Source organism: Buteo buteo, chromosome 29 (assembly GCF_964188355.1).
Source record: "Buteo buteo chromosome 29, bButBut1.hap1.1, whole genome shotgun sequence".
Lineage (NCBI taxonomy): Eukaryota > Metazoa > Chordata > Aves > Accipitriformes > Accipitridae > Buteo > Buteo buteo.
In genome coordinates, this window is record NC_134199.1 from 3,984,839 (window position 1) to 4,007,985 (window position 23,147).

Below are 23,147 nucleotides of genomic sequence, written 5' to 3' on the forward strand. Positions count from 1 at the left end.
TATGTGTTTGTGGGTGTTCAGGGTTTCCACTTTTTGGCTGGGGTTGGGAAGCATGACTGGAAATTAGCTGGCCAACCTGCAAGTGCACGGACATACTAGTTCCACAGAGCCAGAGGCTGGTGCTAAGGGCACTCAGACTTGTCCCCTAGGGCTTGTTTTGTTCCTCCATTCCCCTCCCTGCAAGCATGGTTGTGGCTGCAGGGAGCCAGACTGGGAACCTGGCCTGGGTTAAAGCTAGCCAGGTGAAAAAACAAGATACAGGTCTGTATGTGGCTGTGTTTCCTGATGTGGCTTCTCCAGCTGTGCCAGGGCTAGAACGAGAGCCGATAGCCCTGTTTCTGGGGACAGCAGGAGCTTATGCCAGCTCAGGCCTGAGGCTACTTCCCCACAGTGGCTCACTGCACTGTGCTGCACACCCAGGGAAGGGTGGGGGAGACCTTTACCTCCATGGTGGAGGCTTCCAGGGGTGTGTGTTCTTAAAAGATTGTCAAGCTCCTCCTTAAGACCTTCCCTTATACCACACACACAAGCTGGAGTTTTCCCAGAGTTGCAAGCTCTCACAGAGCAGCTTCACTTGCCCACTCAAACTGGGTGAAACTGTGAGCTTTATATAACTTATCTACGATCGGCAAGGCACAGTGTCCACAATGCATCAGATACCAGATGACGGCTACTTACAGTCCCTTCAGTGAGTCTTCCCCTGCAGCTGCAAGCAGGGATATTATATAAAAGCAAAAGCAATATCTGACCTAAAAATCAGATCAACATTGTAGAGCCTCAGTCCCAACCAGCCCCCAGCAGCTGCGTCTCAAGGTGAGCTCCTGAGATCAACATTAACAAGGGCTGTTCAGAAGGGGCCAAACAAGATTTTTTTCATGTGATGGGGACAAGGGTTCTGAAAAACTTGAGCTTTTTTCCTTGCATGTGAATCCTCAGGTAGTGAGGACAGGGTGTCCCTGTCACCCTTCAAACTGCCAGCGTGGCTGCAGTTCTGCAGGTTCTGCCCTAAATCCTAGTGGGTTTCCCCCCCTGTATCTCATGGCAGGCTACAGCACCACAGAAATCTCAGCATCGGTGCTTTCTCTGTGTTGGCGTTCACACACTGGCAAGTTTTGAACTGGTCTCAAAAGCAGCTGGGAAAACAAAAGACGTTCTTCAAGCTGGATGTTATAGACTGGTATAGGTTGGAAGGGATGTCTGGAGGTTTGGACAAAGAAAATGTGTTAGATCAGGTCACGCAGGAGCTTGTCCAGTGGAGGTTTAAATACCCCACAGGTTCTCTGGGCCCCTGTTCCAGTGTTTGACCACTGTTGTGGTGAAAATTTTTTCCATACAGCTAATGAGAATTTCCTGTTTTCCAGCTTGTGCCCATTGCCTCTCATCCTGTCTGACAATCCTGGCTGTCTTCTCTACACCCTCCCACTAGGTAGTTGTAGACAACAGTAAGATCCCTCCTTTACCTCCTCTTCTCCCAGCTTGCAAGCTTTCAGTCAGCCCTGCTGCCATCCAGTCTTTTGACTGTTCCCCTGCAGCAACCAAGTGATGGCCTCTACTGAGGGCCAGGGGTGGTGGGAGCAGCACAGCAGGTCAGAGCCGTGAACCTTCACCACTCATCAACCTTAATTAAGCCTGGCTCCATTGGCAAGGGAGAAAGTGGCCTTCAATGTCCAAAACCAACCTCAGCTCTGGCTAGGAGATCCATGCCAGTCTGCCCCACAAATAAAATTCCACCTTGCCCCATTCATTGTGATAAAGTACATTTATTGTTAAAAACCTCTGAACCACTATGCCTGCCCTAGCTGCTGCCATGACAGCTTGAAGCTATCACACAGAGCACAGCTCAAGTCCTGGTCAGTAGCACACTTGCGAGACTTATCAGCTGCAAGAGAAGTGTCCCATTGCTGCCATCTCTCTCTCTTTTTTCTTGTCTACAACACTCACAAATTTGTTTCCTCGTAAATAAAACCTGAGAGGTTTCTGTGCCCACTCTCCCCTGTTGCCGATACCAATCCTTGTTGTGGCTACCACGTCCTGCTCCCCTGGTAGGTCATGTCCAGGTGCCATCCAGATGGCTGCATCTTGAGTCAGGTCTCTTTGGTCAAAAGCCTTATCAATCCCAAACGCTTGGCAGAGCTTGGAGGGCCCATTACACAGCTGCCAGTCCTTCAGTAGCTTTGTGGGTCCTTTCTTTGAAGCACTGCGCAGCTCTCTCATCGCATCTAAACCCTGAAGAGGTTCCAAAGAGCGAAGTAATACTGCAGCCCCTTCCCCTGTGCAGAACAAGAACCATGTGTTAGTACAGCGTTGTTCATCAAGAACATCTCAGCTTTCAGCCCCGCCGCCAGCAGGAGCACTTCAGCTCTGAGCCTGTGGCTGAGTTTAGCCTGATGGAGCAGGGAATTGCCTGCACAACCCAATCACAGGGTCTGTCCTATTCTCTCGGGCCGCTTCGCTTCAAATGCCAGGCTCTGGAGTCAGCCGCTAACCCATGATCAGTGCAATCCCCTCTGTCTTCTGAATATCCAGTGTCCCACAGCTCTGTGTCCTTTATTTATCAGTGCTGACTTGCTCTTCCCCAGCCCCACTTCTTGATGTTACTAAGTCTAGCTGCTGCTCTGTGGCTTGCCAGAGGGCAAGAGGTTTTTCTTATGTCAGCACAATGTTCAGGAATAAATACACATATGGTTCAGTTTTGGCATTGCTATCCAAAGCTGCTCCCAAACCCAGTGGATTTATAATTACAACAACTTCAGCTAACAAAGGAGAAGAGGAATGAGTCTGGATGCTGCCAGCAGAAAGAGGCAGCTTTGCAGAGTTAGGGTGGACAAAGAGAAACCTGGGAAGGAGCTGCAGGCACCAAGAGCAGCTGCTGTCTGTGCTGCTGCTGCTGCTGCTGCTGAGGGAGCTCCAGCTGCAGGTGTTGCCAATTCAAACACCCACTTGGAGGAGTAACAGCAGGTGGGATGACCATGGCTTTGGGTAACTGCATAGCTACAATGGAGAGCAATCCGAACCCTTGTGCCAGGGAAGCTCCTGCAAGACGGGAACCTGGGGCAGGATGGGGCTGCACAGTCTCTGGCTGTGGGAGCATCACTTCAGCAGAGAAGACCTTTCTATGGCAAGAAGCAAAGAAAACTGACAGATTCTCTTCTCAAATGTGATTTGCACCCTGTCAGGAAGCTTAGGAAACTCCAGCCCCCGCAGCTGTTGTAACCAGCTGCCCTCCCTGATTTTGGTGACAGTGAAGCAAAGATGTAGCTCTGAGCACAGACATTCCCCTGTGACAAGATCTCCAGCCTAAGTGGGACTTAAACACTTCCTTGGTATTTTCCACTGGACAGCAAGGAAGGTCTTCTCATGACCTTGAGTAGGCGAGGAGAGAGCCTGGTAAAGCGGTCTGTGTGCTGCCCCACACAGCACCCCTTGTGCTGGGGCCACCCACGGCATTCCTCCCCGCCAGCATCTGCGTGCTCAGTGATGCCGCTCCGCAAGAATCCCCTCTCCCTCTCCAGCCTCAAACATCTGGAGCCATGCTCATGCCTGGCAAAGGCTTTTTTTGTAGGCACTGACAGATCCCTAAGGACCTGCGATTTCCAAAAATAGAATCCCTCTCATATTTTGTACAAATCCCACACTAAATTACCCTTCTGGGCTCCCAACTGAGTCTATCAACCGAGGACCTGATTTCTGGCTTTGTGAGGTGTGGGCCCTGAACCTGCTCAGAGCCCCTGCTGCCCTCAGTACAGATCGGTGAAGTCAACAGACTTATTTCCAACAGCTGTCAGCAATCTGTTCCCAGGCACTCCCTTCTCTAAGGAAGGGGATTGATGCTAATCTGGCAGCAAAAAGCTGCTTCCCCGCACTACAGTGATTTAGAGCTTAAAGGTCATTTTAGATTTTTAAGAACATGCTCCATGTCCTAATTCTGCTTTTTATCCATGCACAAAGAAACATCCTTCGCATCGGGATGCTGCCTCACTCGCCAGAACAACTGTGGGATTCTGAGCGATCACTAATTACACTACTTGCTTTCATCTATCACATGCAAGTGGGAACCGTGGTTACACTTGAATTGAACTGAGTCCTTGGGTGTTCATGTGAAGAGAGACAAGCACTCAGAGAAGCTGCAGGTGCTGCCAGAGCATCAACAGAGCCACAGCAGAGGGTACCTGGCATTTCTGTCTCTGGCTGCTCTTTCTGCATTTCCACCAGAAAGTTTTCACACTCTTTCTAGCTGTGTGCAACACAGACACCATGCTCTGCTCAGAGTCAGCAGCTCCTGAATGTGACAGCCACACCACAAGAGCTTTGGGAAGAGGTGGAGACAGAAGGCAGGCTAAGAGCGCAGGGATGCCACAATGAGCTATTGCCTTCTCTGCCCCAATCTGTCCTCACACCCCTGGGCCGATGTTTGGGTCCTCCTGACCATACTTGCCCATCAGAAGTTTTATTTTAACTATCAAAGAGTAGCTGAGTCCTTCTGACTCAACTCCTGCCTGCCAGAGTGCTTCAGCCTTCTGCCCCCGCTCTCTGCAGCCTGCAGCAGTTTGCTCTCAGGCATTATCTGGCTTCAGCATCTGCCCAACATGGGTACGGCTGCTGACACGCCATCAGCAGCACTGCCAGTCCAGAGATGCTGAATATCTACCTCCCATGCCCAAGAGTCACTCCATATAATGGGTAGCATTCAGAGCTAAAAGCTGGGATCTAACAACAATGCAGAGGCCAATTCCCTCCCTGAGCAGCTAGAAATCATAAAACGATAGGGAAGTCCCACACCCCCACTGTGCAGCTTGCTGCTCCTTCCCTGGAACGGCTCCAGCTCCCATTCTTGGAAACAGCTCTTGGCCACTGGAGAGAAGAAAATTTTCTCTTTCCACCCATCTGAACTCACAGCTCCCGAAACACTTCCTTCAAAGTCCTAGTCTAGGATCTGGAAGTTAGGGAGAAGTCCATGCAGTGTGACCCTGGGCCTGGGTAGAGCATCACTGGGATCTCAGTTTTAAAAGCTATTCTTTCAGATCTGGCAGCAAAATGCACACCTTGGCAAGTTCCAGAGAAACAAATAACAGCAAAGTCAAAGAGAAGCTTTACTGGCATTTACCCTCTTCCTGAAGTGAGGGAAGCCCAACATCCCTCTTAACTCTAGGGAAAGCTCTTTGTACTAAGATTACCATGCCGCTCAGGATGTACCGTAGGATTCATGCAGACTGAAAGAGATTGGTTATATTTTTTTCTATAAACTCTTCTTCCTCTATCATCTATGATTTCTCCAAAAAACAATGTAGTGATGCACACCATGGCTTCAGGCAGTAGCAGTATTTGACCCAGTGATGGGAAGATCTCTCTCAGTAAAATCCCACATATGATGCAGCTTTATCTCAGTGATGTGCACAAAGATTTCCCCTTCCTCGGTGACAAAAAATATTTGAGACCACCCTTCAACTCATTATGGTTTTATGAACACAAAGATATATTCAAGTGAACTCAACTGAACGCATTAACAGCCACAACTTCTTCCCCCAGCAAAGTGGCAAAACAACATGCTACAGCTGAAATGCTTCTGATGTCTGCTGGCAGCATCAGCTGGGGCTGGGGACATACTGCTGAGGACACTACAGTGGTGGTGGCTCTCAAGGTAAGGTCTGTGCTTTTGTAGCTGCTCTACCAAGGACTCTGCCAGCACAGCTCTGCTGGTAACACACCTTTTCCTATCCCCGAGTGATACCGCTGAGCCTGAAGTCTAGTGTAAGCCAAACATAGAAAACAAAAGAAGGTTTATTCCACCTGGTGTTAAAACAGATGACGCTACGAGGTTACGTATCAAAATGAGGTCTCTGAAGAGCCAGAGTCTCATGAACCAAATACCCCATTCTTGACAAGCTAAGCAGAGGGGACCAAGTACAAGCAGCATATAAAGCTTTGCACATCTTGTATAGGCCTCAGATCCTGAGCTGATTAAGGACCAAGAAGGGCCCAGCATGATTCAAGTCAGTGTTAAAACTACTTTTTAAAACAAAGCCTGCTGCAACAGTCCAATTCATGCTGCTTGCCTGGTCCCAACAGCATGTGTGTCTGGGACAGCCCCGTGCAGTGTCTGTGCCAAGAAGGCAGGCGCAGACAACACAGGGAGAGTGCAGCAACTCTGATTCTCTCTCCAGTAAAAGGACAGCTGCCTTCATTAAGCTAGCAGCTCCAAATCAGTTCTACAGTCACTCAGTTCAAGAGTCTGAGAAGCAGCAGGACAGCAGTCACTGCCAGTACTTAAGAGGATATATACTGGTTCTCTGAACTGCTTGCCTTCCTCCCACAAGGATCCTGTAATTTAAGCAGTACAGGGACTTGCCTACACTACAAAACTAGATAGTTTAAGCCAGCTAAGAATTTGTTTGTGGTTATTAGTTTATGCTAACTTTAATATACCACCTAAAACCATACTAGATCTCAGTTAAATCTACATGCTTGTTCCAACAGTCTCCAGAAAGAAATGTTTTGTTAAAAATCAGTGTATGATTGCATGAGTATTTTGATGCAAACCACGCGATGGCCAAACAGAAACATCTTTTCAGGAGTCACTTGGAAAATCTCTAGAACTGATTTCTCCTGAAATCAACCTCAGGTTTTCCCCTAATTCTCATGTCATTTAGTATGACCTTTGCTAACATGCAGCTAGGTCAAAATTGATATGGCTTAAGACGGGATCAATGTGTGTGTGTTTGAAAACATCAGGGAACCCCCAAAGACCTTTCCCCTTCTCCACTGCTCCAATTTGCTGCAGCAATGACATACAGTATTCCCAGATGTAAACCCCAACTACTCGTCTAAAGCAAGTTGCTCTGCTGTCCCAAAATTTGTGTGCATGTCTAGACTTGTTCTGCTCCTCCCCTCCATCTACAGAAAGATATAACAAAACTGGAAGAGATTGAGGGACAGACAACCAGGATGATCAACGTTACAGACTGGCTTTGGAGCAAGAGCCTAAGCAAGGAAGAACTAAGCAGACTAGAAACCTTCAGCTTGGAAGACAGTTGAGGGGAGAATATGAAAGATCCTGGGAGATCGCAGGAAGATGATAATACATGGGAATAGATGCAAGCATTCCACATTCTCCACTGTTTAACTCCTGGAGCTCTGCAGCTTTGCACTGCCAAAATACAAGAAAATTGTGATGCAGCTCTGGGACATCACTGGAGATGTGCCTTTTGAAAAGGAAAAGCATTTAGTGTTCTCTCAGTAATTTGTGTGCAGTCTTTCCAAGCAACACCTTCAGAAATAATATGTTCATGCTCCTTTTATAGTCTCCTGGTCAGTCACTCTGGTTTTTGCAGCATTCCCAGGGAGACCCTGAAGTACTTAGATATTTTGCATCAAATTCCCTGCATAAAGATGATGAAACCTATTACACCAGAAGTTCATGCTATAAACAGAGCGCGGTCTGTGCTACTAAGAAGGACCAAGCTATGCTACAACAGATGGGTTTTTTTGCCAGTGTTTCCTTTTGTTTTCTGCACAGCCAAAGCCAGATTCAAATCAAAGTTTCCAAGATCCATCCCCTATCCAGAGAATGAAATGCTTTTGCCTTCTACACAGGTGCGTAAGAGCCACCACGAAAGACTGACATCCTCAATCTTTCCCTCAGACTAAATGACAGGACAGGCTTCTTCTCCATGTATATTGAGATGAGAAAAGCATCTCAGGTATGATTCTTCCTCAAATTCTTTCTTTCAACACATCTGCACATGGGCAAATATACTGAAGGAGTAAATCCTACTTACGTAGATGGATCTCTAATATACAACATGCACAGCCATGCTATTTACTTCAGTGCATTCCTGACAAAGCTGGTAGTGACAGCTGTGCTTGTGTCAGCATAGCTGCATGTATGACAGACTAATGGAGAGTAAGTTTGTAACAAAAAATCCAACTAAATCCATCACAACAGTGAGCTCTCTAACTCATCTGCTACAAAACTAAACAGGTATATAAGGGAAAATTTCCCAAAGTATAAATTTCAAAGAAATCTTTTTAGAATTCAAAGGCTAAGGATCTTTTTTAATAAAAATTATTATTCCTAATATTTCAAACACTAAGAATCCCATCCTGAATAACAAACAATTCTGCTTTCATTATCTGAACAGATTTGGCAGAGACAACATAATGAAATTCACATGTGTTCATCCACCAGACTCCAGACCTCCATTTAGAAAGACAGGCTCTTCTCACACAGTGTAACCTGGCTCTGTTTTTCTGCTTGGCTCCTGTCCAAAGGCCAAAACCTGAAGATTAATGGTCACTGTTACAACATTTGCTTTCTGCTTAGGAATATACAAGCAGTGGGGTTTTTTAAGCTATATCTTTGAAATGGCAAAAAAGAAAAGAAATTATTTTTGAGATTTTTTTCTAACAAAATTAGTATTTATCTAAGAAATACTTGCTGCCATTTCAATGTGTCTAATTAACCGATAGCTTTATTGCAAGGCAAACACTGTCATTCTTACAGGAAAGAAAAACCCCCAAGTTTTAGAAGTAACACCTGCATGTTGAGAGGAGCTGTGGAAGGACAGTGTCAGTAAATTCCAGAATAATTTGATTAGGGGTTGATTATAGTATCCTGAGACTAATAAAATAAGATTGAAGATTCTGTAACAGTCTGGGTATTTTGATTTGGTTTTGGTTTTTTTGTTTTAAGATAGAGCAAAGCAGGTAAAATGCTCCTACACTGACTCCTTGCTTAAGCTTAGGACACCTCAGACCTTTTGGTTTTCCCCAACATTTACAGCTTCTGAAGATAAAGGTAGGAGACAGAAGAGTTTCTTGTCATGACAACAGACGCCAAGATTTAGGCTGTCGTTAGACTGCAGATTTACTTCTACATCACTACTGTCAAGGAACAAAGTTCACTGAATCACATGAATAAGGCAGCAGCCCAGGTCATCAAAACTGAAAGCTCCATCCTACCAAGATTCTCTTCCAGTCCTTAGTCTTTATTTCTGTGCCTGAACAGCTCACATAGCTCACAGCTGGGACCAAAACCCCAGTGGGCTGGTCACTGTGCAGCTGAAGATAGGCCCTACTTGTAACCTTGAAAGTTAATACACTGTCTGTCAACAGCTACATACTGTTCACAATGGCAAAACCCAGGTCACAAGGAAAGATTATGACAGCAAGTCATTGACTTCACAGAGCCCATAGGGAGCTCATATCAGCCCTATGCTATAGGCATTAAATCTTTCAGCCTCAACTTACCTTGGCTGGAAACATTCACGCAGAAATAAATCCCGTAGATCTGATACACATACAGAGTTCCTGGTTTCATGAACATTGCTGCATTTCGTTGAGTTTGCTTCCCACCTTTTGAGTGGGAAGCCTCATCTTCCCCACCCAGATAAGCTTCTGTTTCAACAATCCTCCCCCAGAGTTCTCTGCCATCAGGAAGTTTGCGAACTAAAATCTGAAAAAGAGGTCAGAGTGCATCAGTTAGCAACCCTCTGTACAAAATAATCAGAGCACAAGAGCTTGGATACAAAGAAGTTGGAAAAAAGGACCTGATGGTACTACATACTCTCCTCTCCATCTAGCAGTCCAGTCTGTAGGCTAACGTGAACTTTTGCAGCTTCTACTGTCCAGGCCACAGCCCAGTACAAGAGGTTCCTACCTGTCCTTCAACCCACAAAATGCCTGGAGCATCTAGACGTGGCAGTATCATAAATCATAATTTATGATCCTATATACAATAAAGCCCACAGAGTTGCTTTTGTGGTTTTTTTCTGTATTCTCCACTGCAATCCACCAGGTTTAAGGCAAAAAAGTACCACCAATATCAACCTTGAAGCATCATGAATGTATATTCTTCAGATCAGAAGAAATATGACAGTGGCACAATTAAATAACTACCATGATTAGATAGTCTCTCTCCATAGAGATGTTTCAAACAAGTCCTAGTCCCTAACCATAATCATGACCAGAGTGAGTATCAATGCTATTCCTGTATTTTCTGCACCACGGAGAGGAGCAGTGCAGGAGAGCTGGGAATTGGCTTCAGGCAGACAACAACAGATCTTACTTACTACATTGTGTTCCTTGCTGCTGGTACCTCCTTAAATAAAACAAAGCAGATGCTGGGGAAAAAAAATCATGACAGCGAAAAGATTCTCTTAAAAAAGAAAACAATCACTAAACTTTGTACAAAGGTTTTTATGGTTTGACCTTATTTCTAAACTTCTTATTTTACTTAATGTGTGTTTAAGAAATACTGCAGTATAGTCTTATTTAGGCAACAGCTATCAGTTTAATTATATTATATTCAGTACTTCCATATTTGAAAACCAGGCATTCAAAAATGACCTTCAAGAAACAAAGCTTAATTCCTAACAGATGTTTGTGCTGGACTACTAATGCAGTTCTTGACCTGATCCAGTGTGGATGCTTCAGAAGTCAGTTTCAAATGTTGCAACTCCAGTATATCACAGTTTCCCTACAGTACTTCTCAAATTGTTGAAAACAATCAGTTTATTATTTTTGTGAAAAATGCAGTGACTTCAGAAAAGCACTGGTGTTTAGTAACTGCCTGTAAACACCCCAAAAGCACACCCATGTGGCCACATTTCTCTTTCAATATGATGAAATGCAATGGTTAGGTTATGATTTTAAGAGCATGCAGGCATTTATAATAACAATGATAACATATAGTTATATTTCTAAGAAAATGAGAGAATAGACTGGGTCATGGGAGACTGGGGGTTATACTAGAAAGAAAATCTAAAATTAAGATAGAAATCTCATGGCTTGTAATTCTAGACCTAAATAGGAAAAGTATAGAATTAGGACTAAAATATCACCTGCCCAGGGTAACTGAATGCATAAGGATGTCAGAGTTATTAAGACAACAAAAAATGCATCAGTACTGTGAGACTTCAGGTATCCTCATGTAGATCAAGTAAGTATCACAGTAGGACAGGACGCAGGCTGTATTTTCTTAGACACCATCAAATGCTTTGCAGGGTAAGTAATCGGGGATCTCACAAGAAAAGACAGAACTCTTAAACTGATCCAGAGCAAAATGCAAAGTCTTTTCCAAACACTTATCCCTGAAAAACAACTTTGTGTCATGACAATGAAATATAAAGTTCAGTGTCCTTCCACAAGCATTAAGGTCCAAAAATAATCTATCAGAATTCTGCTTACCAGCAAAAAGGGGAAACTACATAAAGTGAGGAAGCTTGTTAGGAAGAACTTAAAAGAGGCAGCCAAAGGTTAAAGCTGGAAAGGCAAGCCTCTAGCAGGATGTCTATAAAGATAGTAAACACACATGACTTATCAGAGAGAGGTTAAGACAGACCAAAAAAAACCCAGCAGGGTTAAAAAGCAGAGCAAAGGCGTCAATTACAAGCAAGAGAATATCCTTAGAAAATAAAAAAAAAAGCTAGACACAGTAAGACAGGCCAAAACCAACAGTTTGTGGAACAAATTCCTAAAGTTATCTAAACCAATGAGAACCCAGAGAGTCTGTTCACCCTACAGACAATAAAGGTATAAAAAAGACTCAGAGAAGATAAGACCATAGCAGTGAAACTAAAAACACATTTTGCAATTGCATTTAGGAGGTCCCAGACTGGAACTTTTGATAGGGAAAACACTGGAGGAACTCCCTCCCATGGCAACAGCAGGAGAGTTTTTTGAAGGACTGCCTAAGCAGAAGAGACACGTTTAGTTTCCCCCACTCTGATTTCCAAAGGCTTTCAACCAGGTCCAAAGATTCCTCAAAGTTTCTGCAATGGGGTAAAGGAGAACGTCCTTTCATGAACAAGTAATGGCTTGAAAACTCAGAAACAAAAGTTAGGAATAGCAGTTTTCAGAGTGAAGAGAGTTTAACTATGGGACTGTGGTGTCCTAAACGTCTCCATGCTAGGGCCTGTGCTGCCTCTCATATTTGTGTTAATAACCTCAGAAGTGATCATTAGAGAGCTCACCATGCGTACTGACAATATTGAGTTATTCAGAACAGCAAAAATAAAAGCAGATAGTACGAGATACAACCTTCAAAGCATGCAAGGCAGCATAAAAGAAAGTATCAAGCACTCTGCTGAACTTGCAGATAAGAACTAAATATTCGAGTACACTATGAGAGTGGATACTGGTCAAGAAAGGTCAAGGGCCTGCCACTCTATTAGCATCACCAGATAGTAAAATGGAGGCAGAGAAGGAGATGTTGCTGACTGCAGAGCATTACTTTCCACTGGGCTAAGCCAAAGCCAAAAACAAATAAAGGAATACCTGAATGGAAAATAATGGGCCTGAAGCAACCTTCAAACCACAAATAGCAAAGTACATTTCAGTAAACCAGAAAAAAGGGAGAACAACTCCACAAAAAACTAATTCTGAAAGGTGACAGTAAACCAAACCTGAAAAATTACTCCTCTGACTTAATCCAAAATAGATTTGGCTACTAGTCTTTAAATTCCACTGCACTTAACAAGAGAAGGAATGAGAGCTGTATTCCTAAAATAGCAAAGCCCTGGAGTCAGATGGCAAAAAAAAAAGAATTTCATCCTTTTACACCAAGTTATTAGCTAGCACATGCTCCAGTACAGTAATCTCAGTGTTCATGTCTTACCTGTCCCAGAAAGGACTTGGCCAGACTAATACAGGGCTGGTTGAAAAAATCATCTTCTAGCTGGGAAGAATTTTTTTTCTCTATCGCAAAATATTTGCTGCTTTTTGGAGAAGAATCCCCATCAGGTGTAGCGTTCAGGTTCTCCAAGGCATCAAATGGAGGGAAGCTGGAGTTGCTTTGGAGAGCGCTTAACTGAGCCAACAGCTTTCTTTTTCTTGGCATAGTTCTAGGAAATTCATATAAATGTAATTAGGAATATAAAGCTTATTTAAAAGTAACTTATTTCCACAAACTCTTATTTTTACACATCTCTTCACAACAATGAATCTGAAAGCTGTAACTAATTGGACAACTTTGGCAAGCTACAGAAGCAGGCAACAGATTTAGCTGTGTCTACATCAGGCTAGGCAAATATTGGGCTTTACAGATAAGCAAATAGAAAACTGCAGTTTGAGTATTCCTCTTTTAAGGACTACAGATAAAAAGCAACTTTGCTCCATTTAGCAGTAAAAATAAGTTTGCTAACTGTTAGGTTAGGAAATTCAGAAATTGAAAAAAAAAAAGAATCAGTACTATATACTTTTTACCTACAGCTAATGTAATCTGTTAAGCAGACAGAAAAAAAATAGGAAACAACCACCTCAAAAAACTGTGCTGACTCAGAAAGTCCACAGAAGTCATGTATCAATCATTTTAAACAGTAATGTAACCAGATCAGAATCTAAAATTCCACAGAGGACAGAACATTTGAGTTGGGAGATGCCCTGTTTACAGTCACAGTGACAAACTTGTTTATCATGCTGTAGAAATGTTTGTGTTAGAACCTCCACAAAATAAGCTTTAAATTCAACCTACCAGAAAGATGAAGAGTAGTCTGTTCCAGTCAACAGTATGTATTTGAGGCAACTACGTAACCTGCGATTGTTCTTCTAGGTTTGTCACCAATTTACTATCCAAGCTTCAAAAAGTTAGTGTTTCTTCTTCTGTGACGCAGTCCTTACACCTGTCAAATAGGAACAAAATTACTTATTCACTGTATAAAACACTTTAAAATAGGCTAAGAGATTTTGGAGCTAAAGATCATGATTCAAATGGTGCATCACTAGCTCAAACTCAAGAATAATTTGCAGTTTTCTATTGGTCTAGCAAAAGACCATCTCCCAGCTGGGGCACTGCTAGAGGTGCTCTTTAGCCTTTTTTATACAAAAGGCTATGAGAACAGTGGGGAATGCACTTCTCCTATACTCAATACACAAAAAGCTGAAACCAAACTTTTAAAATTCCCCTAATTGCACTAATTTTGCAAAGTGTCAGCCTCAAAAAAGGACTCTTACAAGAGAATGCAAAGACACTAGGTTTTAGAAGATGCCTCATCGGTTCTGAAATTCAACCACATGTAGATACAAGGGAAAAAAGCAAAGGTTCAACATCCCACATAATTAGAAATGGAGAAAGAATCCTCTATACAGCTGAACCTGCAAGGGAAGTATATACCTAAGTAGCTGTTACCACTCATTTTTCATGAGATCATCAGCTTTTAAAAATGACTACAAAAACTTTAACCATCAAAACCAATCTTTATCTTGCTCTGACGTTTCTCACAAAGAAAGATCCACCAGTAATAGTTTCCTTGAACTCCACTGAAACAAATTCAGCATTGCTACACTCTGGATCACCAGCACCAATTCCCCAAGAGTGAGTGTTACATTTCACTTCAGAAGAATCCAGACACAAACATATAAAAATAGGCAGGGGAAAAAAAAAAAAAAAGAAATTCACATTGGCATGACTGGCAGAGAGGTGGGATGTTTTTATTTTTTTTTCTAAACATCTAATTCTTTATTGCAATAATTCAGTAATGTCAAACACTTGCCACAGAATGGCCAGCTCCATGCCAGGCATTCTGCTCTGAACTGTGGCTTTCACCTGGTGGGAATTCTTAAAAATTTTGTCAGAAGTCACCAGCCTGCCTAAGAAAAAATTGCCTGGTGGCCTTCACAAATGAGAGTCCTGTCTAGGGGAAACGGTGCCAATAGGAAAAAGGGTTGCAGGAAGGAAGGGCCGGAGGAGGAACACTACCCGACATCAGACTGACCCTCTAAAGGCTCAGTCAAGGGAATGCTTCACACTGAAGACAGTACTTCCAGACTTCTCTGACAGTATTAACTGGAACTTCCAGTTCATCAGCCACACATAAAGACATGCTGAAAACATGGCCGATTTGAGTGGAGCATTAACACATTTGGTAATTTGTGCTTTTATGGAATGCGACATCAGAAACAGGATCTGAGTTGCCTGGCACCTACTGCATTTCCAATTAAGTAATTCTTAAAAGCTGCAAGTGCTCTCACATAAATGTTATACCAGAAGCCTTAGGCCACTTGTAATTTCATTGCTATGGGCTGATCCTATACATATCTCAGCATCTTCAACTCTCATTAGACATAGCAGTAGGAAACTGCCTTATAGTCATGAGAAATGGGTCACATACAGAAACGTGATTGCTTTAAAAGCAAAAACGCAGAATGAGGGGACTGTAATGCCATCTCAGAAATCCAGAAAAACCCCAGTCTACCCTTTGTCTCCCTGCTTGTTCATACCAAGATATGAAACATAAAACTCTACGCCTCAAAGCCTATCTACACTTTCTATAAAGGATGTTGCTTGTATATACAAATCCCTGCTTGCCTATGAAAAAGCACACTGTAGAACACAGTACATACCAAGTACCCAAGCCCTCTGTATTTGGGAAGTAAGAGACACGATATCTTAACATGTAAGTCTACAGACAAATTCTGCAACTTTTCATTTCTATCTAGATTGTCTTGCTTGTATAGTAAACAATTCTACTTCTGTGCCTCAAGTAAGAGTCAGCTGTGGGTTTAATCTCTTTTTTACTAACCCTGCTGTAACCAAACTAGCTACAAGTTGTTAAGCACATGTGTGTACACACGCACAAAAAAAGAAGTATGGATGTCAGAAAAGGAAGATCAAGAGCTGAGTAAGTCTGCACAAGTGCCTAAAGTGTTCAGGGCTGCTGGGCTAGCCTCAGGCAAGTATTTAGGGACCCTGCAAGCCAGAATCAGAAAGACACTGAAAATCTGTGTAAAATACAGTTTAGTAGCAGATATGCCCTGTAGTCAAGGCACAACTGAGTCTACACAGGCTTCTTTAATCCTAAGACTGCATTTGTAGGTATTTCCTTATGTATTTAACGAGCTTTCACTAAAAGGAGGAAAAAAAAAAAAATCCCACAAGTAATTTGCATGTACTTTTGGCTCACAGGTCCAGATAGCTGCAGCTGTGAAGTTTTCCTCATGCACATACATCTTTCTGATAACATGATGAAGTGTACATAAGAATACATTGCCACTTCTGGAGAGACAGTTCCTCATACCAGTACCCAGTTGTACAGATTTTATGTGGGAGTATATAAACGGTCAACGCTGAGTCAGACCAAAGGACACCTCTCCCTGTATCCTGCTCTCCAGCACAGGTCAAAAGCAGGAGCCCAGGGAAGAACAGAATAAGCAGACAGTGCTTCTCCACACATCCTCCATGTCTCTAGACCAGAACCTTCTGAACCAGGCACAGTTTCTGTGTACTTAGGAACTGTGAGCTTATGCAGTCTTCCCTGAGCCCGTGTAAAACTATCCAAACTGAGACTTTACTGATAAAGAACGCTTCACAGAGTTAGTCATTACGGCTCCAAAAACTCATTTTGTGTGTGAAATTAGGACTGCTCCCCACCCACATGAATCAGTTTACACTTGCTATTCATCACCCTCAGCCCTCTTTACTACCTCAAATAAGGTAAAGCCAGCTGGAAACATTGTTTTCCAGGTCATTTACAAAATATCCCTGCGGCACCCCAATGGTGACCTCCAGCCACCACGAGGGCTGCCCATTTACTCACATCCTCTTTCCTATCTTTGCACCAACTGTTTATTTATGACAGGGAACTCCCTTATTATGTCAAGGGCTGCTCAGGTGAGGGCTCCTGTTTAAAAGCTTCCTGAAATCTGAGTACAGACTGTAAGCCAGAGCTCTCAACACGCTTATTTGGACCGTCAGAAAATTCCAATTTTTTTTTAAGGCATGACTTTCCATTTCAAAAGCCACATTGGCTTTCCCCACTATATAATATTTATGCAGGTGTCCAACAATTCTACCTTGCTATATTTTCTACTAATTCAGTTGGTAGTGGTCAAACTTCCAGGTCTGCAGTCCACAGATTTCCCCTTGCACTCTCTTTAAAAAGTAGTGACACATTCACTGCTGAGACCATTGTTAGCAGAACTGTCCCTGGGGGCTTCATCTGGTTCAGCAACTTGTTCCTGCCTGTTGTCTATTTGTTCCGTAACCTCTTACACAGACACTTCATTTTAAGCCAGATCCTTCAATGCGGATTTCTATCCACCTTTTCTGTCTAGTCTAACCTATTAGTAACCAGAATTAAGTTAATAATGTATAGCTTCCTGGACAACACTGTGAGAAGCAGGCAAAAAAACCTTCTTGAAAGAAGAGTGCAGGCAGAAGGTAATATACTATAATTATAAATATTAAGTCAATCTCTCCACAGACAGACTTTGACACTATATGCAATCCTGCTAATACGTCAAAAGTATGGCAAAATGAATGGTTTTATTCACCTTACTGAGTGCCAGGGATGTCATTTCCTGCAAGGCATCCTTGCAATTCCAGTCCTCACTCCTACTGCCTACTGGATATCTTGAGCTTTTTGGAATGAAACTTACTCATCCTTCTGTAAAGAACAAGGAAGATAAAAGTGAGGGAGAGTGATGAAAAGTCATGAAAAACCCTAAAAGCCTTCACAGCAAAATTATGCTCTGCTTTGGTTGACTCTCTTAAACCATTTTGGTTTGTTCTGGGTTCTACCCCCCCCCTCAACATTCTAGCTGCTATTTTTAAGTGAGTGCCAAACTTGCATATTAAATGAAACCAAACAAGTTAAATAGAATACTAACAATGGATGTTAGCTAGCTCAGCCTCCTGAGATTTGAGTTAACCAAGCCAGCATTTAGTTAACCAAGGCAGCATTTAGAGAGGCCACAAACACTGATCAGGAAATGGACTCAAGGATTCAAAATCATCAGCAGTTCAGGTTTTTTCTTTGTATCTAAATTATTTGTAGCAAATGTACATTGGGTGTATTTGGCTAATTATCCAAGAGCTATAAGTCTTACTCTTTTCCACCTATATGATGGCAATGAGAACACTCCTGATTTGTAAAGCATATTGGAAGAGCTATATAAGGGGATACAGAACTAGTTATACTTAAGCCTTAGGTACCCATCTTATAAAATGACCCTACAAAACACATTACTTCCCCAAATCTTAATATTGCATGATAAATTATTTAGTTTTGGCATGGGGCTTTGACTCAATGACCAAAGATGTTTCACCAAAGCCTTTGTTAATGCACTGACAAAAAGAATTTATGACTCAAATACTGAAACATCTGAACAATATCTACGAAGAGAGTTCTACTTAAGAGTTCCTGCTGAAGTACCAGTAACTTAAAGACTAGGAAGAAAAACATAAACAGCAAAGACACAAAGATTTACCTGGAAAAGGACCCTGGAGTTGCTCCCTACATGAGCAGGGAAGTGGAGGGTTTTCACACCTCCTCCCGAGAAGTCAACCCTAGGCTTAGGCTCAGAGAAACTGCTGTTTTACAAAGTAGGACTGTATGAAGTCCTATGAGAAGTCTTTGACTTAAAGAGAGAGAAAGAGAACAGATTTCAGGCCAAGCTACTCAAAGAAAGGCCTTAGTATTCATGCTCTGCACTAAGAACCTGAGTGCTTCAACAAAACCATGTGGAGGGAATCACAGCCACACTTTGTAATCAGTCATGAGACAGGCTCAGTAACAGCTAAGGTGATGCTCAAGGCGATTAAATTGGGACTGATTCAATGCACATGCTATGAGCCTCTCTCTTTAGTAAGAAGGTCCCTTTCTTCTATTTTCAACCAGAGGAAAGGCTTGTCCTACATTTAGCGATTCAGGATTAATCGGTACAGTATATCCTTGTTACAGACAAACTATTTGTGTGTACTTTGCATTGCATTACCAAACACTGTTAAACAGTTATAGTAAGAACTCGGAACACTGGATCAAAGCCTTAACAGATGATGGTCTGCAGAGGTACGAGTGTAAACACAGGTGAAGAAAAATAGCTGATGTAATGTCCACCATGAAAGTGGTGGACATTTTCAAAACACTAGAACAAAGCCTTCAGGCCCTATATAAACAAAGAAGCATCTGAGGAGAGAGGACAATTTCCCGCACAGCTTTGGATAATATGCTGTATGTGACAATAGCTTGCTAATGGCAAGTGAGACAAAACACTTCTGATGATATAACAGAGGAACAAAAGCAAAAGTCTCTTCTATAAAAAGATGCTTCCAGGAAACCAGCAAATCACTGCTGACTGTAGAGGCTGTGAAAATCTGAGTCAGACACAGATTTGAACCAGTAGAATGCAAAGGCACTCCCATTATGCCACAGTAGCCTTGCTCCTAACATGGCAATCCTATTTAGAAAAGCCTTGTTTTTTTCAAAACAGGTTTGCAGCACGTTTCTGTAGACTGGGTATTTTTCCTCCTTGTAGGGTCCAAACCATACCACTTTTGTGGCACACCTGTACAGCAGCTGCTCTTTGACCGCTTAACTGTGAAACCACTCTCCTCCCAAAATCTCTACAGTATATATTACCGATTTCATAATGCTTATTTAATTAAGCACAAAAATGCCAAAGGAAGCCTCTGCAGAACAAAAGTGACACGAGAGCTAGGAAATAACAGTGCAACCTTATTCAGAGATCACTGGTACACCTTATTTAACCAGCTGATCGCACGCCTCTTTCTCCCCACCTGAACTGTATTCAGAAAATGGGGATGTTAACCTTTTCCTTAAGTATTCATTGCATAGTCTTTGCAATATCTTTGACTTGCAATGTACATAAAATAGGTTTTATAGTATTGGAACGGGTCACTTCCACACGCAGGCCTGTTACATGGTAATAAACAGTACTAACAGCCATGAAGGCAATGCAAGACCCCTCACAGCTTTTCCTGCTAGGCACGTGGGAAGCATTTACGGCTTCTGCCGATGAAATCTTTCTACGCAAAACCGGTTAACGTGGCACGAAGCGGAGCCGACGAGCACGTTATTTTGACACAGTACAGTAACTCGCACGCTCATGTTGCTGAAGGGACTCAGCCCTCGGAGCAGCAGCGCCGGGCCTGCGCCGCTGCGGGGAGAGAGGGAGGCCCCGGCGCCGCCCGCCGCGCTCGGCAAGGCCGGCCGGGCCCGACCGGGCCCGGCCGGCCTTGCCGAGCGCGGCGGGCGGCGCCGGGGCCGCCAGCGCGGCCCAGGCCTCGGAGCCCGCCGTTAGCAGCCGGAGCTCCCTCACCCCGCCCCAAGGCAGCCCGGCCCGCCCCGGCCCCGCCGCACACGCACCTGCCGGGGCCTCACGGCGCTGCCGCCGGCCGCTTTCCCGCCGCGGCCCACAACCGCCGCGGGGGGGCGCGGGCAGGCCCTACCCGGAGGCCCGGCGGAAGCCGGGAGCTCTCCTGTGGGGCGTGCCCGGCGCGGCGTGAGGGGAGGCGGTCCTGAGGCCGGCGAGGTGCCGGTAGAGCTGCGCTGCGGCTGTTAGGGCTGAAGAGCTGTCTTTTACCTGACAGCTCACTCTGTAGGTGGCGATGGTCCACAATCGAATTGATTTACAGCCTTTTCTCTGAGCTGGCTTGATCCCTCGCCGTAGCTCTTGTTTTCTGGACCACAGACCCTCTGCAGGCCGTCTTTGAACTCTCCCTGGTTTTCAGCATCCGCTCTCACACTCCTTGCTGTTTCATATTAATAACACTCAGAAAAATAAAGGAGTGAATATACATTCCCATGAATACGAATGGTCACAAGCTGGCTTTAAAGAGAGCTGTGGTAATTGTTGCCTCAGTTCCCTGAATAACAAGTATCTGGCCTGTAGAAAAAATTCTTGGCTTCAGCTTTTAACCAGATGGAGCATATGGTCAAAATGGGGTCAAAATAAGATTTTCCTCACAACTTTCTGGGGAAAGTTAGGCTGTTGATTCATAAACCAAGTGTTTGCACAAAGAGTGTGAGGGAAAGTCTGATGGATCAAAAGGGATTTATTCCCATTTGTATAATAAAATACTGATTCCAGGCTAGCACTAGCTAGGACAGCACCAGCTAGGAGCCAGCGATGCAGAGAAGGAGCACTTAGTTTCCACCCCACTTGTGAATTTGCAAAGAAGAAGGATAAATTACTTCGCTGACTAGAATTTTAGGAGACATCAACAGCTTTGGAGGTGCAGCTAGGTGTGCAAGTGGCTAAGGGTGTTCTTATGGAGGCTGAAATGGGGACCAACAGTCCAGTGGTGAGGTGAAATGTGAGTAAGCTGGATAAAAAGCTTTGCCATTCCTGTAAACCCTGAATTGAACCCAGAATTTCCAAATTTTACTATTCCTGTTCAATAAGAAGAGGTAAAAAAATCCCCAAACCAACCATGAGTGGAGCAAATTCAGAGTCTGTTACACAATATTCATTCTTTTTGACCATGAAGAAACAGCTAATGAACTTTGGAACCCAAAGCAACACCAAGAATGCACTGAAAAGCCCTTAAATCACTGTTGTAAAGCATGATAGCACTGCTACTGTAGTGGTGTGAAGAAGAAAGGGGAGAAAACATGCATACATCCACTGAAAAGCCCTTAAATCACTGTTGTAAAGCATGATAGCACTGCTACTGTAGTGGTGTGAAGAAGAAAGGGGAGAAAACATGCATACATCTTAAAGCTATTGATACTTTAACTGGAGATCTCTGTATGATTTTTTAGTTAAAATAGGCAAAGGTAAGCTCACAAGAGTTAGGATTCCCTGGAGAGAGATTACCTGCTGGCTGCATAAATGTGTTTAGCTCCAGTCTGAAATCAGCCATTTGTGTTATTAGCAAAGACAACAAGGTAAGTTTTTAAAAATCATTAACAATGTTGACTGAGTGTCTCCAAAAGAGCATCTTGGACTCCCTGACTTGCATGGTTCACATCCCAGCTTTAATGTGGTATTAATATAAGAAAGGAAGACCAAGAAAGTGCATGAAAAGGAAGCTAGCCAAACATCAAACTGGCCTTTCAGCAAATTCTGAAAATTAAAGGAGAAACTAAGCAAGAATGAGAGATGTGGGAAGGATTTCCTGGGGTCAGACTAGTTCAACTCTGCAGACTTTCTCCTGTGGGAGTCTGTGGGACAGGCACTGTCCAGAATGCTGGCTTCTTTGACGGCAGATCTATTTCATGCCCAAAGGAAGTATTTAAAGCTTTTAGCACCTGAGGAATGCGAATTGCTCCAAGCTACAGCACATGCCATGTTCTTCATTTGTCCAATAACTTCACTGTTACAGAATCAACACCTAAAATAGCCTCCTGTAAAAGCTGATCTGTTGGGGAAGATTAAAGTTTCCCTCCCTACTGGGCAAAAACTTTTTTTTTTTTTTTTTTTTTTTTAAATGTGAGAGGAATGACTTAGAATCCGTGGTTAGAAAATCTGGCTTTTGGAGACCCTGGGATCTGTGGCACAATGCATGCGTACAGTGCGCTGGGCTTTTCTTGGAGCAAAAACTGTGTTTGCAGAGTGGTTTCCTACAGCTTCCAGGATATGCAGACTGCTAACTTACTATCCTTTTACAGTGAGGACAGCAGATCAACATGGAAGCAGAACAAAGCAGAAGGGACAGATTTTCAAGTTTTCTCTGTGAAAGATACCAAATCAAGCTTCAGTGGCATCTGCTGAAAGCCTCTTCTGTCCAGTTAGAAAGAGACATGGAGTTCCCCCTGCAACGGTCATTGAGTGGCCACTTCACATGGCCACACTACTCTCGCCAACATTTGCAAGACAGCTGCAACATTTCATGAGCCAACTATTGAAGAAGTCCCGTGGATGAAAATGCTTCAAACAGCACAGGGTTTTTATGACATCCACTCCTGGCCTCTCCTGACATCCAGTCTTGGCTGCTGCTTCCTACTTATCCTCAACTGCCAGTGTGCCTTATTCAGAGCTACTTCCAATCAGTGTCTGTTCAAGGTACACACAGCCCTCAAATTAGTACCAGAACTAACCAGCTACTAGAAGGGAGAGGTGCTCATAGCTACTTTGGTATCTCCCACACCCAAGCTGAGCCACAGATCAAATGTCTAGTTCTGTGAACCAAGCCCATTCAACTTGTTATGTAAGCAGATGTGTATGTTTTATTCTAAGTTTGGTGACATCCATGGTGGATACCATTCCACCCGCTTTGTGCTCAGGGTGCAAAGAATCCTAGCAAGTGCACTGCATGTAATGGGAAAACACAGTAAATTAACAGACCTCCTGGGAGCCTCAGCTCTGGACCGGAAAGGGCAGGCAAGTCCTATTTAGTAACATATTAACATATTAATGGATTCTACTGAGTCTTTTTTTTGTTTTGTATGCAAGACGTTTTTGTTCTCTGA

The 23,147-nt window shown here is 43.5% G+C and overlaps 1 protein-coding gene across 3 annotated transcripts; it reads right to left on the reverse strand.

Annotated features, from left to right (window-relative positions):
* Positions 1-617: 617 nt before the first annotated feature.
* On the reverse strand, positions 618-20,227 carry MPG (N-methylpurine DNA glycosylase). 3 transcript variants are annotated; one of them, XM_075059421.1, is made up of 7 exons: positions 20,100-20,142; positions 18,202-18,351; positions 17,266-17,378; positions 13,469-13,616; positions 12,614-12,839; positions 9,247-9,451; positions 618-2,270 (listed from the first exon to the last, which is right to left on the reverse strand). In XM_075059421.1, exons 5-7 carry the CDS (start codon positions 12,833-12,835, stop codon positions 1,876-1,878), a joined length of 822 nt encoding a protein of 273 aa, XP_074915522.1. In that variant the 5' UTR covers positions 12,836-12,839; positions 13,469-13,616; positions 17,266-17,378; positions 18,202-18,351; positions 20,100-20,142; the 3' UTR covers positions 618-1,875. The 3 variants fall into 3 exon arrangements, with proteins under 3 accessions (XP_074915522.1, XP_074915521.1, XP_074915524.1); XM_075059420.1 differs by lacking the exon at positions 18,202-18,351 and having other exon boundaries at positions 20,100-20,227; XM_075059423.1 differs by lacking the exons at positions 17,266-17,378; positions 18,202-18,351 and having other exon boundaries at positions 20,100-20,186.
* Positions 20,228-23,147: the final 2,920 nt, after the last annotated feature.

Bases quoted from the DNA above. Each gene is read 5' to 3' on its own strand.
- MPG (XM_075059420.1), bottom strand. From the start codon at position 12,835: ATGCCAAGAAAAAGAAAGCTGTTGGCTCAGTTAAGCGCTCTCCAAAGC. The intron at 9,452-12,613 runs GTAAGACATGAA...CCTCTTTTTCAG, and splicing joins CCAAGTCCTTTCTGGGACAG to ATTTTAGTTCGCAAACTTCC. The intron at 2,271-9,246 runs GTAAGTTGAGGC...TGTTCTGCACAG, and splicing joins CGTGAATGTTTCCAGCCAAG to GGGAAGGGGCTGCAGTATTA.